The sequence below is a fragment of the Coffea arabica genome, chromosome 3c (assembly GCF_036785885.1).
Source record: "Coffea arabica cultivar ET-39 chromosome 3c, Coffea Arabica ET-39 HiFi, whole genome shotgun sequence".
Classification (NCBI taxonomy): domain Eukaryota; kingdom Viridiplantae; phylum Streptophyta; class Magnoliopsida; order Gentianales; family Rubiaceae; genus Coffea; species Coffea arabica.
Window position 1 is genome coordinate 5,871,045 of NC_092314.1, and position 17,234 is coordinate 5,888,278.

The 17,234-nt window shown below is 34.3% G+C and overlaps 3 protein-coding genes across 3 annotated transcripts; 1 reads left to right on the forward strand and 2 right to left on the reverse strand.

The window, feature by feature from the left end:
• The first annotated feature begins 5,124 nt into the window (after positions 1 to 5,124).
• Positions 5,125 to 6,384, forward strand: LOC140037776 (F-box/kelch-repeat protein At3g23880-like). The gene has a single exon (XM_072082890.1). The coding sequence runs from the start codon at positions 5,125 to 5,127 to the stop codon at positions 6,382 to 6,384; it is 1,260 nt and encodes a 419-aa protein (XP_071938991.1).
• Positions 6,385 to 8,655: 2,271 nt separating this feature from the next.
• Positions 8,656 to 10,659, reverse strand: LOC140038027 (uncharacterized). The gene is made up of 4 exons (XM_072083213.1): positions 9,875 to 10,659; positions 9,661 to 9,786; positions 9,149 to 9,320; positions 8,656 to 9,025 (listed from the first exon to the last, which is right to left on the reverse strand). Exons 1-3 carry the CDS (start codon positions 10,439 to 10,441, stop codon positions 9,162 to 9,164), a joined length of 852 nt encoding a protein of 283 aa, XP_071939314.1. The 5' UTR covers positions 10,442 to 10,659; the 3' UTR covers positions 8,656 to 9,025; positions 9,149 to 9,161.
• A 2,554-nt stretch (positions 10,660 to 13,213) lies between these two features.
• Positions 13,214 to 16,727, reverse strand: LOC140037597 (haloacid dehalogenase-like hydrolase domain-containing protein At2g33255). The gene is made up of 5 exons (XM_072082067.1): positions 16,276 to 16,727; positions 15,828 to 15,870; positions 14,956 to 15,016; positions 14,297 to 14,431; positions 13,214 to 13,707 (listed from the first exon to the last, which is right to left on the reverse strand). Exons 1-5 carry the CDS (start codon positions 16,709 to 16,711, stop codon positions 13,543 to 13,545), a joined length of 840 nt encoding a protein of 279 aa, XP_071938168.1. The 5' UTR covers positions 16,712 to 16,727; the 3' UTR covers positions 13,214 to 13,542.
• Between the last annotated feature and the right edge of the window lie 507 nt (positions 16,728 to 17,234).

Genomic DNA, 17,234 nt, shown 5'->3' on the forward strand with positions numbered 1-17,234 from the left:
TTCTGGGATGTTCATATGCCTACGGCCCACACCGAGGAACAATGACTATTGATGTCCGACATATGACTTTGACATGTCAGTCACCATGGTTGTTTTGTCCGGTACCTTTTTTTTTTTTTTTTTTTTTTTTTTGTGCCATACATCTGCGACGGTCCAGCTGCATCCAACGGGATTCTAAGAATCGACAGGAACTGAATCACCGTCGAATTAGATAAATACATTAAGTACTCATTAAATTTAGAAAAAATCACAAATTAAATGACATTTGATGGGGGACAAGTTCTAACTCTTAATCACTCATCCCACAAAGATGCTTGCGAGTGCTTCTGTGGTAACCATCGGCCCAATAGGCCACTAGTTTTTGTGCTCTATTTTTGTGATATCCTTATTTAGCAATGTAATGCTAATCACATGTTAAATGTGCTAGTCATTCACCTCCTTAGTACTATCAAAGTTTTAAACTCAAAGCTCTTGGTTTGTCTAGCCAAATATTTTATGGAATATTTCCTTTTAAATCATATTTTCCAATTTTACAATTTATGTTCTAATTTCGCATTTATCATATCTCATATATCGTGCCTCTCAACAACAACAGGGTGATATCCAATAATTATGCAGTCAAGTCTAAAGTAATCGCAAGAAATGAAGTTTGATGGATTTTTAGTTCAAGTGAGACATAATTGTGACTTTATCGAAAGGTCCTAATTGATTAAAGACTATTTCGTCATATGAGCGCATTATCACCGGATGCAACTTTTTAGATACAACATGATTATCACGATTCAAAGAGAATACTCAGTTGCAACCAGGCACATCATGGTTTCCAGTAGTTTCATAGGCATAATGGTCGAAGCGAAATTGTCCATGTGTCAATATTATGTTCCAATTCTGGTTTTATCATATTTGCCATGGATTAGATCTACGATCTATCCACTAATAAATATAGTTTCAAGAGCAATACTTTTTCTGCATCAAACATTTCATGCAGTCACGAGGGGTGTTCACGGGTAGGTAATTGATAATTCGGTCAAAAAATTATTCAATACTTTAGTTTTTTTATTTTTTTTTAACAAGGTCAACATTCAATTTCAATCCAAAGTTTTAGACTGATTTTCTAATATAGATTAGTTAAAGATATTTAATATACAATTAACAATATAAAAATTATTAATATGTTAATTAATACATTTTTAAGGTCACATATTTGTTTATAAGCATAAATTATAACTTATAGCACTATTGAATAATCCATTAATATGTTATATGATATATTAGTTGGCATGAATTATCAAAATATTTTATTAAACTATGAAATTGGGTAATTCTATCGACAATTGAGAATTTGGAAATCGAATTTCAATATCCATTCCCGAATTGTTTTACCAAATTTTCCCAAACTATTTTATCAAATTTTAATACTGGATCTTAATCGGTTTTCTGAATTCTGTTTTATTGATATTCAATCTTTCTAATCTAAATTGGATCGGCCTGTTATTCGGGTTTCCCCGAAGTGTGAATGCCCCTAGTACTGACAGGATTGTGTCATGACAAATGCGAAAGTCTTGGTTGAAACAAAGAGAAAATTCCAAGATTATGATGAAATCTAAAATCTATTATTCAAAAGGGTAGGTTGTGACGTGTGCTAGAGAGATTTTCACAATTGCAAAATGCAAGCTTGACGAGCTCGCATTTTGTGCGAGATATAGCCAAATTTACTAAGTTCTGATTCATATTTCAACAAAAAGGACAGCAATTCTCATTTATGGTTGCTGACTTTTCTTACAGAAGTTGGCAAACATCTGTTAAAGAGAAACTTGACTTGTTCAATTGAATACAATTGGTAATTATCGGAGAAAGGAGGAAGAAATACATTTCTTTCCTTGGAACAGAAAGTCTGCTATTCTCCCATTTGAGGAACGCAAACTCTTAGAGCTTGCATTCCTCAATTGCGAGGATCCCTTTGGTGTAAGTCAGCACAACAAACAACCCTTTTGTGGAACAATTTTTTAAATCCATCATAATGTGGGAATTTGCTTGTCCGCATAATGGAACGGTTTGCATTGTTACCAAGAGTGACATTTATTTTTGTGGAGAGCAAATTATCCACATGGCCATTGAACTTTAGGAATTGTTGAATTTTGGCCACTTAACTATTAAAAGTCTGGTTTTGACCATTGAACTATCTAAAGTTTACATTTCGAGTCATTCCGTCAAATTTAGTGGTTAACCATACCCCTTTCTTTTGTCTCGTGAATCGTGCGAGCGTTCAGATCTGTCATGTTTAACGATTTAACCTAACGAAATTATCTGAATTCTAAATTTTAAATAATTCAGTGATCAAAACTAAACTTTTAATAATTCAATGGTCAAAGTTCAACGATTCCAAAAGTTTGGTGACGATCCATATAACTTGCTCTTTTGTGGAACCCACCCAACAGGAAATACAAAAGACTGCCTGATTCTGGTCTTGAATTCCAGTACACGGATTCTACTGCCGTATGTAGCTGTCTTCTTGCATACGGATTTGGGCATGATGAATTGCACGATGATTACAAAGCTGTTGCTATTTTAGGTCTATGCTTGGCTCTTGATCCAGATGAGCAAGTGGTTAAAGTTTATACTCAAAAGGACTAATGCTTGGGAGAGGAGCCAGGATGCCAAACATAGTCTTGTTATTAAGGATTGGTGTGTTAATACCAAAACTGGCAGCACATCCTCAAACGGCAAGCTTCACTGGACCGCGACTTTTAGGTAGTCATTACCAATGTTGTAAAAAAAAATTTGTCATTACTATTATCGAGCTGCAAATTTGTTATTACTAGAATTGCATACGAGTCAAACCACTCACAGGTTGCGAGCAGCTCAAGTCAGAATTTGACTTAAACTTGATCAATACCAAGTTCAAGTAATATTTTTTTTTATTAAGAAAAATTATTATTTTATTCATTTATAAAAAATAAAATAATTATTTTTTATTTTTTTAAAACTCGACTCAAATTTGAATTCAATCTCGAGGTCAACCTTTACATTAAAAGCTTGTTGAGATCGAATTCGAATTCGAGTTTGATAAAATTAAGTTGAGAGTTGACTCGATTAGATCAAAACTCAACTTGACTCGACTCGTTTGAGTCCTAGTTATTACCAATGTTTTGAAAACCGGACCGGACCGGCCGGTTCGACCGGTTGAACCGCGAACCGGCCATGGCACCGGTCCGGTTCAATGACATTGTTGACTTTGCTAGAAACCCGGTCAAAAACCGGTTGAACCGTGAAAACTGCCGAACCGGATTGAACCGGCGGTTTTCCGGTTTTCAGCTTTCCCCCCTTTTTTTTTTTTTTTTTTTTAAGTTTTGCAAAATGCAACAATCAAGATTCGAACCCGAGACCTTTGTAATAAAAGACCAATGTATTAACCGTTGCACCATCACATCTTATTAGTTTTTTTTGATAACTTATTTATATAAATCAAATACTCATATTTCTCTTTTCCATTTTTCTTACAAAATCTCATCCCCTCATGGCTCTTTCTTTTTAATTTTCAACTCTCTCTCTCTCTCTCTCTCTATCATATTTTCTTTTGTCACTCCCTTTTTAATCAAACCTCTTTATTTTTAATTTATTAATGTTTTCTTCCATCTTTTAATTTTGTTTTTGTCCATTAAATTGAAAAAAGTTAAAAAAGAATTTTTTTTAACCCAAATTATTTAATGCCACAACCACTCACTTTTATCTTATTTTTTGTTTCTTATCAAGTTTACATTTCTATTTTCGATTTTCTTGATTTCCTTCGAACTCCAAATTTTCTTTTTTAAATTGCAATATCTAAATCTCAAAACGTAAATTAAAATTTAAATTCATAATATCTAAATTCTCAGATACATGAATTTTGTATAATTTCAAAATATTGTGATATTTTGGGGTTGGATTTAGATATAATTGAAATTGAGATGAAATTTATTTGTTTTAACTTATAATTTAAAAATTTTATTTTTAAAAATCCAAGTTATTAAAAAATAGTAAACTTTTCATCATATAAAATATTAAATTAGTCCATTACATGTCTTATTTTGTACATATATATATTTATATAAATTATTTTTTAAAAAATTCATTGAACCGAGGTTGAACCGATCCGACCGGTTGAACCTCGACCCTTTCACTTCACCGGTTCAATTAACGGTCCGGTTTTTAAAACATTGGTTATTACCACCATTGTAAGAAGAAATTTGTTAGTTTTGATTTGGCTAATGAGACCTTTGCGGAGGTTGGACTCCAGAAAATATGGGACAGCCGAATTATCCAAGGGATCATTTCTGTAGATGGACTATAGGAGGTTTAGAGAAAGGGTGTCTTGCCGTGTTTTGTGATCATAATCAAGATAAGCCAAACTCAAGAATTATAACATAAAATAAGGATGGCAACGAAGACAAGTATGGTACAGGAGGAACTAAAGTTTTCAATCTATCCCGTACTCAAAACTGCAAACTTGCGGATGATTTTCCTAAATTTTCCCCAATCTACCTCACAGTCCTTAAAGAGAAATACAACCTATTCCAATAGTAACATCAAAACCCAACTCAACTATATTTCTTAAACCAACTTTGACACTAATTCTGATCTGATCTAGTTACCAAATAATAAATCAATTTCAGAAACTACTAAAATTTTTGAATAGTTCCATTTAGATATCAAATCAACTTCTAACACTGCTAAAGTTCTATATAGCTTGATTTATATTCCCTCATACGAACTAATAAATAGCACATTGGTAGGATGCTACAAAAGTTAGGTTATTGGGATACAAAACGCAACACAGGGAAAACTTTGAGGTGGAATGGGGCTTTCTTAGTCCCACCTCCAACCGGGGAAAATGGATTTTTAGCTCATTTTACCTAATCAGAACTTGATTTTTGCTCCTTTACCATCTCTATCTTCTTCTTCTCCGTTTAGCCCCATGTTTCCTAATCAGAATTTGATTTTGATTTTAGCTCCTTTACTATTTCCATCTTCTTCTTCTTTAGCCCCCTGTTGTTTCTATCTTTACTAATCTTTTGAGGCTTTTGTTTTATTTAATTTATTTAACTTGCGGTGTGGCAGGCAACCCTAAAATAAATTCCTTGAATAATGGAAAGCAAAGCTCCCAAGGTTTCCTATTCTCATCTCCCTACTGAACTCGTCTTTGATATCCTCATACGGCTCCCAGTCAAGTCCCTTTTGAGATTCAGGTGCGTTTCGAAATCTTGGAATTCTTTAATCTCAAGCCCTGAATTCATCAAAACCCATCTCAAGGAAACATCTAACGCCCGCAATACTGCTCACCGTAAGCTGATTTTCTCTAGTTTTAAAGGTGTCCCTGACCTTGATTACCTCACAGAATGTAATCTTGACTCTGTGTTATATTCGCCCACGATTGAGGCAATCAACATGGTAACACATATGGTTGCATCGTCCATGACTGAGGCTACAAAAATTCAACCTCCCACGGAAAAATCAATTGAAATTTTGGGTGCATGTAACGGGTTGGTTTGCATTGCAATGCAAGACATAATCTTTTGGCCGTTTGCTTCGGATTCTACCCCTGACCGACGTTTATTCTTATGGAACCCATCGATCAGGAAATACTGGAAACTGCCTCATTTCGGGAATTCTGGTGTTGCAGCATATGGGTTCGGGTATGATGAGTTGCATGATGATTACAAATTGATCGTATTTTTCCGTGCCAGCCCGTTTGAGAATGCTGAGGGTCAAGTTGTTGAAATTTATAGTCAAAGGACTAATTCCTGGAAGAGGAATGAGTATTCCATAAACTATCCCATTTGGCAACTTAAAGGGGGATGTTTTGTTGGCGGGAAGCTCCATTGGAACGCAAATTTTAGTCACGAGGAGGAAGATCGCTATTGTCCACGCAAAGAAGTTGGTAAAATTGTTAGTTTTGATTTGGCTCATGAGACTTGTGGGGTGATAGAATTTCCTGAAAATTATAAGGGAAAGTCGAGTGGTAAAGGATGGAGTATAGGAGTTCTAGGGGAAGGATGCCTTGCTTTCCTTTGGATTCAAATTCCCGAGGTAGATGTCTGGATTATGACCGACTATGGAGCTACACAATCTTGGACCAAAATGTGCTCGATTCGCTATCCTGCAGGTCTTGAATGTCGGCTTGGATTCGACATTGATGTCCAACCTGTGTTCTTAACAAAGAGGGGGGAGTTATTGCTGAAACTTGAGTCCAGTTTGGTACTTTTTAATCCGGAAGATGGTACATACAAGAATCTCAACATGAGATATAAATTGCGGTATCTTCCTGGTTTTCTTAAGGTGGATGAGTATGATGAAAGTTTAGTTTTGCTTGATGCCCATGATGGATTAAATATGCGATTATCTTAAAGTTTTACAAGATCTTTTGAGCACGAGAACTTGAGGCAAGATGGTTAAGAACTCAAGAGCATTGCTCTAGACTCAATGCAAAGTTATGTACAAAGCATGGTTTGAAGAATTAAGGATTGCAGGCTTGGAGCTGATGCAATGTATGCAGATCAAAAAACAGGCTTTGAGACCTTCTAAATCCTCACACAACAAGAAAAAGTATTTGAAGCTTTAGCCTTCTCAACATGGAATCTAACCGGAAAAAGTAAGAGGTGTTAGCTAGGATAGAAGAGAGGAATCTAGAATAGAAGAACAAGGGCAAGAACTTCAAGTCCTATAATTTGTTTTTCGAGTACAAATTAGAAAGAAAGAAAAAAAAAATTTCGCTTATATCATAAACATATTTCTCAATTTATTTTTTTATATTTTCAATCACTTTTTTTATCTCACGTACATCATATCTCAAAAAAAATGTTACAATAATTATTCTAAATAATTATTTAAAATAATATTCTATCCAAATAAAGCCAGAGCTGAGGAGGCTTCCAGCTGATGCTTAGTGATTAGACGTATAAATTTAGTATTTTTTTTTTAAGCTAAGGAAAGACAAATAAGCTACTGTATTTAGATTATTAGTTAATTGCAAGGCTGATTCTTGAGATGTTGACGCTGGCCGCTGTAATTTTTTTGGGAAGTTTTGGTGGAAAAGAAAAAAAAAATTTAGTCTTTTCACAAAATAGATTCGAAGGGACCCATTCAGCCAACAAAGAGAAATGGTACTTGCTTTGTCCTGTAAGCCTTGGATAATGCTTTGTGGTCTTGATGTGATATTATTGGCGGGAATGTTCATGAGCCCATGGCCCATATGACTTTGACATGTGGTCATCATGGATGTTTTGTGCCTTCTTTTTTTTTGGCTTTTTGTGTTATGCATAGGAATGGGAGACAAGCCCAAATGAACCGCAGAGCTGAGACAGGTCCAAATTAACCAGCTTCAAATCATCCATTTTGAATTTTTTTCTTTGTTTCATCTGTTTCGATTTTATTTAATTGTCACGTGTATTATATTGCTGAAATTACGCTCAAACAGAATTTCAAGAGTTATTGGTTGCTAGATTTATTCATAATAGAATCCTAATAAAAGTTATTAATCAATACATGTGATAGTTAGATTGAATTTGTCTCTGTTTCGTCTTTATTTAACTATCACGTGCATCATGTTGTTAGAATTATCCCCCAACAGAATCTTAAGAATTATTGATTGTTAGATTTATTCATAGTAGAATTCTAATAAGAGTTATTAATCAATACACGTGATAGTTAAACAAAAATGGAACAAACGGAACATAAACGAATTTCAAGAGTTATTGCTGAAATTACGCTCAAACAGAATTTCAAGAGTTATTGATTGCTAGATTTATTCATAATAGAATCCTAATAAAAGTTATTAATCAATACATGTGATAGTTAGATTGAATTTGTCTCTGTTTCGTCTTTATTTAACTATCACGTGCATCATGTTGTTGGAATTATCCCCCAACAGAATCTTAAGAATTATTGATTGTTAGATTTATTCATAATAGAATTCTAATAAGAGTGATTAATCAATACACGTGGTAGTTAAACAAAAATAGGACAAACGGAATATAAACGAAATTCAAGACAGACGATTTCAAACGAAATTAATCTTAGAGACCAACGGGTGCACCAAGCACCCGACGAATTTAGAAGAAGTCACGTGTTAAGTAACCATTGATACGAAGCAGGATTCTAATTCTTGACCACTTGCTTTTGTGGTGGCCATCACTCCATAGGCCATTGGTCATTGTGCTCTATTTTTGTGACTTCCTTGTTTAGCCAATGTAATGCTAATCAAATGTTAGATATACTAGTCCTTCACCCCCTCAATTCTATCACAGGTTTATACCCAAAGCTCTTGGTTTGGCTAGCCAAATATTTCATGGAACACTTCCTTTTAAATCACATTTTTCAATTTTGCAATTTACCTTCTAATTTTGCATATATCATTTCTCAACAACAGCAAGGTGATATCCGATAATTATGCAGTCACGTCTAAAGTAATCGCAAGAAATGATGTTTGATGAATATAGTTCAAGTGAGACATCATTGTGATTTTGTTAAAGGTCCCTATTGATTAAGACTATTTTGTCATATCAGCGCATTATCATCTAATGCAACTTTTAAATACAACATCATTATCATGATTATCACTATTTGTCATATCTATTGCATTAGCATTGATAAGGTAAGGACATCATGGTCAGAAGGTCATTTGATAAGACTTCAAAGAATGTATTCTCATGCCTTGTTATTTCATGAAGTAAACAACTGAAAAGGTCCGGAAAAAAAAAACAACTGAAAAGGAAGTAACAGAATAGATTCATCCACAGTTTTACTATAAAGCTATCTATAAAGAATTTGTGAATTCTTCATCTATCCTCCCTGTACAGAGCTTACAATTTCTACTTCTACAACAAATTCACCAAGAATATAAACTAGATTTGCCTAGATAACCAGATGCAAAATGAGACCAACTAGAAAGTATTCCATCAGAAAATCAATGTACAAATCCACCATTCTGGAAAATACTCTGTCCAATCAAATTTGAAAGGCAATTTCTTTGAAACAGCCTTGAGTCAACCTGCAGCAGAATGGAAAGCAAAATATGAGTTGTTAACCTCACAAAGCAAACTGCAATGAGAAATAAAAGGCAGTAAGATATAAGACCTGAGAAAATTCAAGTATTATTGCCAATAAAATTTACCTAAAATGGAGGACTACATTAATCGGTAGTAACAGGTGTTTCCAGAAAGAAAAATCTCATAGCCCTTGGAACAGGGACATTTGAAGTGAAGAACTAAGTCCTCCCCATTTCTCTTCTCAACCCACACAGCTTCCTCAGGCTGAGCCTCTGCACCTTTCTCAGATGCATCCTGCTGCAGCAATAAAACACCACAATAATTGCAGCCAGAAAAATTACCAATCAACTTGTTATAACACAAATCCATCAAATAATTAATACAGCAAAGAACTATCCCAAGCTACTCATTTTGGTATCAGTCATTCAGGCACACGATCAAAAACAAGATTAGAAAGAAACTAAAACTGCAGTTGCATAAAAGGAAAGCAAATCATGGAACCGATACAAGTTAGTCTTTCTGCAATTAACTCGAATTATTGTTCCTGTCAAGCTTCCAAAATAATGTTTTTGATTATGAAGCAAATTCATATGGAACCCAAACTCTAAAGCAAATTTAAAAAGAAACACTCGCAAACCTTTGAATTGGAATTGATATTGCAGTTTTCTTCTTCAGAATGTGTATATTCTTCATCTTCTTCTCTCATGACTTTTTCTACCCATTGGCTCATTACCTTCAATTTCTGCTTTATTTTCTTCAAGCTCTGCAAATTTAAACAAAAATCAATTTGCTTGGCAATCAAATTAGAATCCAATATGAAAAGACAGAAACTTTAACATTCAAGAACAAACCTTGGATTCAAGACTTTCTTGATCAGAAGTTGGAGACCTCAACAGGGTTCTTCTTGCAGGCTGAGGCGTTGGCTGAAACTCTGAAGAAGTGTGATCAGATAGAAGCCTCCAAAGAGTCACCGGAGGAAGTGGTGGCAATGTCAGTGAGGCTCCCACTGCCACCGCAGATGGTGATGCAGATGCTGATATATCAGCATTAGCCTTGGACAAATAGTCAGGTGACTGGGGATTCGTCAGCTGAGTTAAAGCAGTAGTCTCAGAGAGTGAATGGTGGAGATTATTGGCATGCATTGCATTGGAAGAAGATGGTGGCGGTGATGGTAATAGTGGCGGAGAGGTGCTGGTTGTTGTGGTGCTGGATGGAGGGGGATAATGGGTGGCCCTTTTGGGAGAAGGTTCCTGGGAAAATGAAGATGAGGAAGGTGATCTTCTCTTTATGGAACCACAGCCAGTGCACGTCTCAAGGGTGGTGGAAGTAGTGACGGTGGTGGAATTGAGATGGTGGCGGACGGCGGCAGAATCAAAACCAGATTCCTCTACTTCTTGAATTTCTTGGAAGAGTTCCATTTCCTGATAACTGCTCGTCAATTTTGCGTTTTACAGGTGGGAGATTTTCTTATTTCAGCCGACTGGTGAAATACTCTACACGAGATATTGAAATGCCTTTGAAAATGTGATGACTATTAACTATATATACATAATTTTGGTGAATGACCTGAGGGATAAATGACATCAACCTCCCAGAAGGGTTTCCTGTTCCAGCACCTCCTACTCTCTGATTGAGAGTCTTTTGTTGCCGATTGTTTATTTTTCCTTCTTGTGTTTTTGGGAATTTCTCCATTTCGGTCCTGAACATTTTTTTACTAAAATCAATTTGGTCCTTAATGAATGGTTTTAACCAATTTAGTCCTCTAACAAGTTTTTTGCTTTCAATGTAAGACTTTTTTACCACATTTTACTCAGTGAACCTACAGGAGCATAATCAGGACATTGATCTAATCTTTTGCAATTAACAGATGAATACCCAACTCTGTGATTAACTTCAAAAAATGGAATAGAAATGGAAGAAATTGGGAGAACAACTAGGGCTTTTTCGCAATCACAATGGCGACCAGAAATGAACTAGGAAGATTGGAAGCTCCGGCAATGGATGATAGCGAAGGTGACAAGGATGGCAACAATCAGGCTAAGTTGTCAACATGATCAACTAAACATTAACTTCGAATCTAAAATATTTAATCTATGTATAGGGGCAGGGGTCTACTTTCTTAATATTATATGTCTACGTTGGCACATGAATAGATTTGGGGATGTGAAAATCTTGTTAAAGTACTTATAGATAGGCTTTTACTTTGGGATGGTGCTTCTGAAATTTTACTTTCTTTGCTTGTGATTTGTGAAGGTGAAACTTGGTATATATTTTTTTAAATTAACTTTGTTTGTTTGTGATTTGTGATGGTAAAATTTGATATTTTTTCAAGTACCTCTATTAATTGCAGAAGATTAGACCAATGTGATGATTATGCCCCTATAAGTCCACGCGAATTGAGTAAAATAACGTCAAAAGTAAAAAACTTATTAGAGGACTAAATTGGTTAAAATAATTGGAAAAATCATTCAAAACGTCTCTTATATTTTGTAAAATAACTTTTTTTGTCACTCACTTTTAAAAATGTAATTTTACGTCCTTTACAAATTCACATTGATCAAATTTGGTCCCTACCTAGGTTTCCGACTAGTTTTTGGTCAGAATTCACCACGTGCCTTGCACGTGATCATATTTTAAGGGTAAAATTGTCAAATCAAATTTTATATAATTCGATTCATAATCTCTCACATTTCATAAAATAAAATTTTTTGTCCCTTACATTTCACAAAATGAATTTTTTTCATCTTTTATTGATTATGTGTGTGAATAATTTTTTTTAAATCCATGTATATATCTATTTGATTTCACCTAAACAGTACGAATAGCATGTGAAATCAAATAGAGATATATTGCATACTATTCATACTACTCAAGTGAAATCAAATAGATATATACATAGGTTTAAAAAAATTGTTAGTTTTTCACTTATATTCATTTTCTTTTACTCGAAATTTGAAAATAAAGAAGACATTTAATCCTAAATATTATCGAGTGTTTATATCAAATTAAATTTGGATTGAAAAAGTAAACAAAAGAAAAGTATGACAAAAAGAAATAAATGATTGACACTTTCAAATTTTAAAACAATCACAAGACAAGTAATTTAACTGTTGGTCTTAAAAATGTCGAGTAGAAATTTCAGATTTAAACTGAAATTTGTTAGTACAATTATAGAATTTGAGTTAGGATCCATTAATTAGATGATTTTATTATGCAACTCAATAAATAAATTATTACCAAAAGAGAAAGGTTACAAATATTGAATATGTTCAAATGGTGAAATCATATAAATATATACATGGGTTTCAAATAAAATTATTAGTTTTAAACCCCTATATATATCTATTGAATAGCATGTGTATAACTACGATTAGCATGTTCAATTGAAATCCAATAGAGATAAATTACATGTTATTCATACTGTTCAGGTAAAATCAAATATACATATACGTGGATTTTTTGAAATGTCAGAAACAAAATAATTTATTTTATAAAATATTGGGGACGAAAAAATTCATTTTGTGAAATGTGAGGGACTATGAATCAGATTATGTAAAAATTTGATTTGACAATTTTGCCCTTAAAAAATGATCACATGCAAGTCATATGGTAGATTCCGGCCAAAAACTAGTCGGAAACTTAGGTAGGGGCCAAATTTAGTCAATGTGAATTTGTAAGGGACGTAAAATTACACTTTTAAAAGTGAGGGACGAAAAAGTCATCTTGTAAAATGTGAGGGACGTTTTGAACGATTTTTCCAAAATAATTCATCAATGATGAAATTGGTTTCAGTAAAAAAGTGCAGTACCAAAATGGCGAAATTCCCTTTGTTTTTTCATCATATGGTTCTTCTATTTCCACTATTTTTCTCGTTTGGATCCCTATAGCATATTAAAGTATTATTGGTGAAGTATATTTTGGAAGATTTAGATTAATATATGTTTTAGGAGTGATGTCCTATCCTGTCCTGTTAGTGAAAAAAGTACGAGTATAATAGGAATTTTTAGTAACTTGACTTGTTAGGAATTTTTAGTAACTCAGCTAGTTGTTATCCATATTGTGATCTATCTAATTGAAAGGACAAATATGTCAAACGGCTGAAAGATTCGTCATCAAGAATGGAATGAAAGAGGAATATTTTGAAGATATAATGCGATTAAAAACTAATTCAACATTATTTAGGGCAAATATATCAACAATATAACTTCCTCTTCATTGGAGAGTATGATAGTAAAGTGTTGGCTTCACACATCAAAGGCACTGGCCAACCTGTCCAGGATTTACATACAAACTGCCTTCTGTGTAAAGGCCATGTAGAGCTCCATTCATCAGCTAAATATACTATGAAGCTAGCTAAAAAGTTGATCATTTCGCTGACCAAAATGTGATCTTTACTCCTCATTTTTCAAAGAGCTTATACCCAAAAAGCATTGGATGATCAGTAAAGGATCATATTAGGACCACTTTTAGCTTTGTTCATGCAATCAGTTTTGCGCCGCGCTGTCCCTCAACTTTGCCTTCAAGGTTCCAGTTCAAAGTTTGCTTCCAATAGTGAATGAATGTCAGCTAGACAAGAAACCTTGTAATCTGGTTTATACTCCACGTGCTCATACCTTGGAGAGTCATACTTCCCAGTTTCATCAAGCAAGCATGTAAAAGTGCCAGCTCGGTTCCCACAAGCCACCTGCAAAGGGCGCAATATAAGAATCAGTCAATGCAAAATGGTGAGCGTGCAGTAAATTGGGTGACATTGTCAGAAATTCTTACTTGACACAATTATATAAAAAGCAAGAATCCCGTTAAAAGACTACAATGATACAAGAAAGTGCAAGGACAATAGCGAGTAAGCAATTTACAGAGCACATGTATTTTTCAATTTGCCCAAATTTGAAGCAAAATAAAGAGAAGTATATAATAATTACAAAGAAAAAGAAAAGACTGTATAAATAAAAACTGAAGTTGTGCTAAATGGATTTCATGGTTTAGAAATAGATAACATTCAACAGCATTGCAAATATCCAATCACAAATCCTATTGTATGATACCAAATTCATCTGCTGAAGTGTATCCATACTGGAAGAAACAGAGTTCCTCATCTAGAAACCATTAACAGGTTAGACATGGTTAATTGACCATTACCCCTCAAAAATTCACCACAGGAATTTACAAGGAAAAAAAAGAGATAAGAATAAGAAGCAAATAACACAGTTGATCCCCAATGTTCAAGTTGGGCCGAACACATAATTGAAATTTTCAACTGGAGAAGAGCTTACATCATCTTTAAGACTATCTCCTATCATCATTACTTCACTAGGTCGAACTTCCCATGTTGAACAAATATGCAGCAGCGGTGCTGGATCTGGTTTATAAGGACGAAACTCCCGGCTTAATGCTGGAGAAAATGTTATCTGCAGCAACAATAAAAATGGAGTAAGATTACAAGCATCAACGCTAAGAAAGAACTACGAGAATATCTGATGCAAAACTAGATTCTGGTGTTAAATTGACACGTTCCAAAGAACTAGAAATACTTTTCAGCAAATGAAACTTAGGAAAGAGGAATGTTTTTAAAAAGAAAGATAGAACAGAAACAGAAACAGAACTAAAATGTATCTAACTTGTATGCATTTGTTCTCATTTGCATAAGTTAATGGAGATATTTAGAGAGAAAGCGAAAGACAAAACGGGATTAGAACACCACTTTCCCATCCATCCACTCTCAACTCAAACCAAAAAATGATGACCACAGAAACGAAACAGAAAAGGGAAGAGAAAATTAGAAATTAACTTGAAAACAGCACAGGTTATTCTGATGCGATCAATGCTTACATATTTCCTTCCTCAGAAGTTTTATCATGTAATAAGGTAAATAAGCAGGTCTATATGAAGGACCAATTATCTTTATAAGGCTATAAAACACAGGAAAACTTACACCAAAGCGTTCATGGAACAAATCAACTGCAGTCTTGACATTTCTAGTTATTAATCCCCTCCTGAAAATCCAATTAGAAAATTTCAACTGAATAAAATGACAGAAATGACTCAAGTCCAGAAAATGAATAGTCAAACAGTTAATTACTCCCAAGTCTTTTACATTTTAAATCAATGAGCATTAATTTTTTTAAAAAAAAAATTACACCTAATGGAATACAAATTTAAGAACAAAATTGTTTCTGCTGCATGATTGAATGCTGAGGACTAAAAACAAGCTACCATAACTCATTCACACACCAGATGGCTCAATATTGAGTTATTGATGTGCAACCCCAAGTCTACCATATTCAGAAGAAACTGCAAACAAAGTATAGGAAAGTGAACAGAAGTATTATGTATTATTAGTTGAAAGAATGAATTGAGTAGCAATCGGTAGTCTAGCTTATAGAAAAATCCTCAATCCAATTGCCAAGTTTCAACAATTCAAGAAGACAGAAGAACTATTAGCATGACAAATTTAGCAAATATCAATTAGTGCAAAACTCCACTTAGCAGCAACAGCCCCATAATAGGACTCAAAGTTTTGCTGTTTGCAGATATCATGGACTAACAAATATAATATATGTGTTAAGTCTTCCGGGAAAAGTGGAAACATCTCATCAAAAATGTAGGGGCAAAGTCAGTAAACTTGGTTAGTGAAAATTTAACACAAGATGTGTATCCATTTACCATCCCAATCATGACACCAAGAGGTGCTAAAATCTAAGAATTGTAAGTATAAACATTCATGAAAAAACAAAAGGCTCTATAGCTCTAACAGCCAGATTGCAGAAAAATGCAAGACGGGAAAGGGATCAATTTAAACTTTACCTAATGCTTCTTGAATCAAGAAAAGCACAAAGTTCTGATGCACCTGAAATGCAATAGTACTGTACAAAAGTTAAATTTGTTATGACATCAAGTAATCATGGTAATTAACTGAAATGCTTTTAAATAACTAAGTAATCCAAAAAGGTCAGGATTAACGCAAATCCAAGATCTTTTTTTTTTGTTCATTTTGATGTTTTAAAGTTCCATGTCACAATGCAGAAACTCCTGCCACTCCACTATGACTAACCCTGTATCAACTTGTACCACATGCTAAAAGCTTGTACATTCTTTAACTGCATATTAGGCATGATGATCGGACATAACAGAACTGGGGCCACGTGCTGAGAGACTCGTACATTCTCACAAATGCATTGAATTAGACACAATAACAGATGAATCAACTCACAAAAACACCAAGAAACTTAAAAATAAAAAAATGGAGGCTGACCAGGCATGATTTCGAGGCGATCAAGGCCTTGCTTTTCATAATCAGCAATAATTTCGTAAGCCTGACGCTGTTTATCCGGGCTCCAATCTTCAATTTGCTGCAAAATATCAATGCCCGAAGGTTTCTGCTTTCGAATTGATACATACTCCTCTTCTCCCAGTACGGCCTTGTACATTGCCGGGAAGTCGATGGCGGGGACCGTCAGGGTTCCGTCCATGTCAAACACCACGCCTCTCAAACGGGCCTTGACGGAGGAAGAGGAAGGGGTGACAAAGTTGCTCATTGACGAAAATGACCTTGGGAGGGGGTGAACTGAGGAGGAGAAGATGGCTCTAGAAAGGGCGGGGAGCAAGGGCATCTGATGGAAATTGGGAGCCGATACAAGTGGGAGCGTGGGAATGGTCTGATAGTGAGGAGGATTAAGGCCATTGAACATTTGGATAAGGGAATAATAGTGTGTGACTGCGTGGTAGACGCTCTTATTAGTGTGTGCACAATTTAAAAATAAATTATTTTTATATGAATTAAGTTTATATAAAATTTTTTACTATTAAAAAAAAGATTTTGATGTTTTAATTATTTTTTCCTAAAAGATTATATTAGTTAGCATGATAGTTAGAAATTCTATTGTTTAGGGTAGTTGTTTTTTCTTTTTTTTTTGGTATTGGCAGCATATAATTAGATAGTAAGTCCAAAACTCGACGTTACGAGAAATTCGTAATGTATAATTTTGAAATAAACTAGTTGTACTAAAGATGCCTATTTTTGTTGAATGTCATTATGAGAGAAAGAAAAAAATTCCTCATGAAACCCAAGCCATCCTCTGTTTTGATTTTTGTTTTGTTACATTCCATTTCTCTCAATTTATTAAGGAATTTAAAAATCTTTCCTTCTTGGCTTCCACTTTATTTATAGATGCTCAAATGTTACTTAATAAATTCATCTGGAGAAGAAGATGT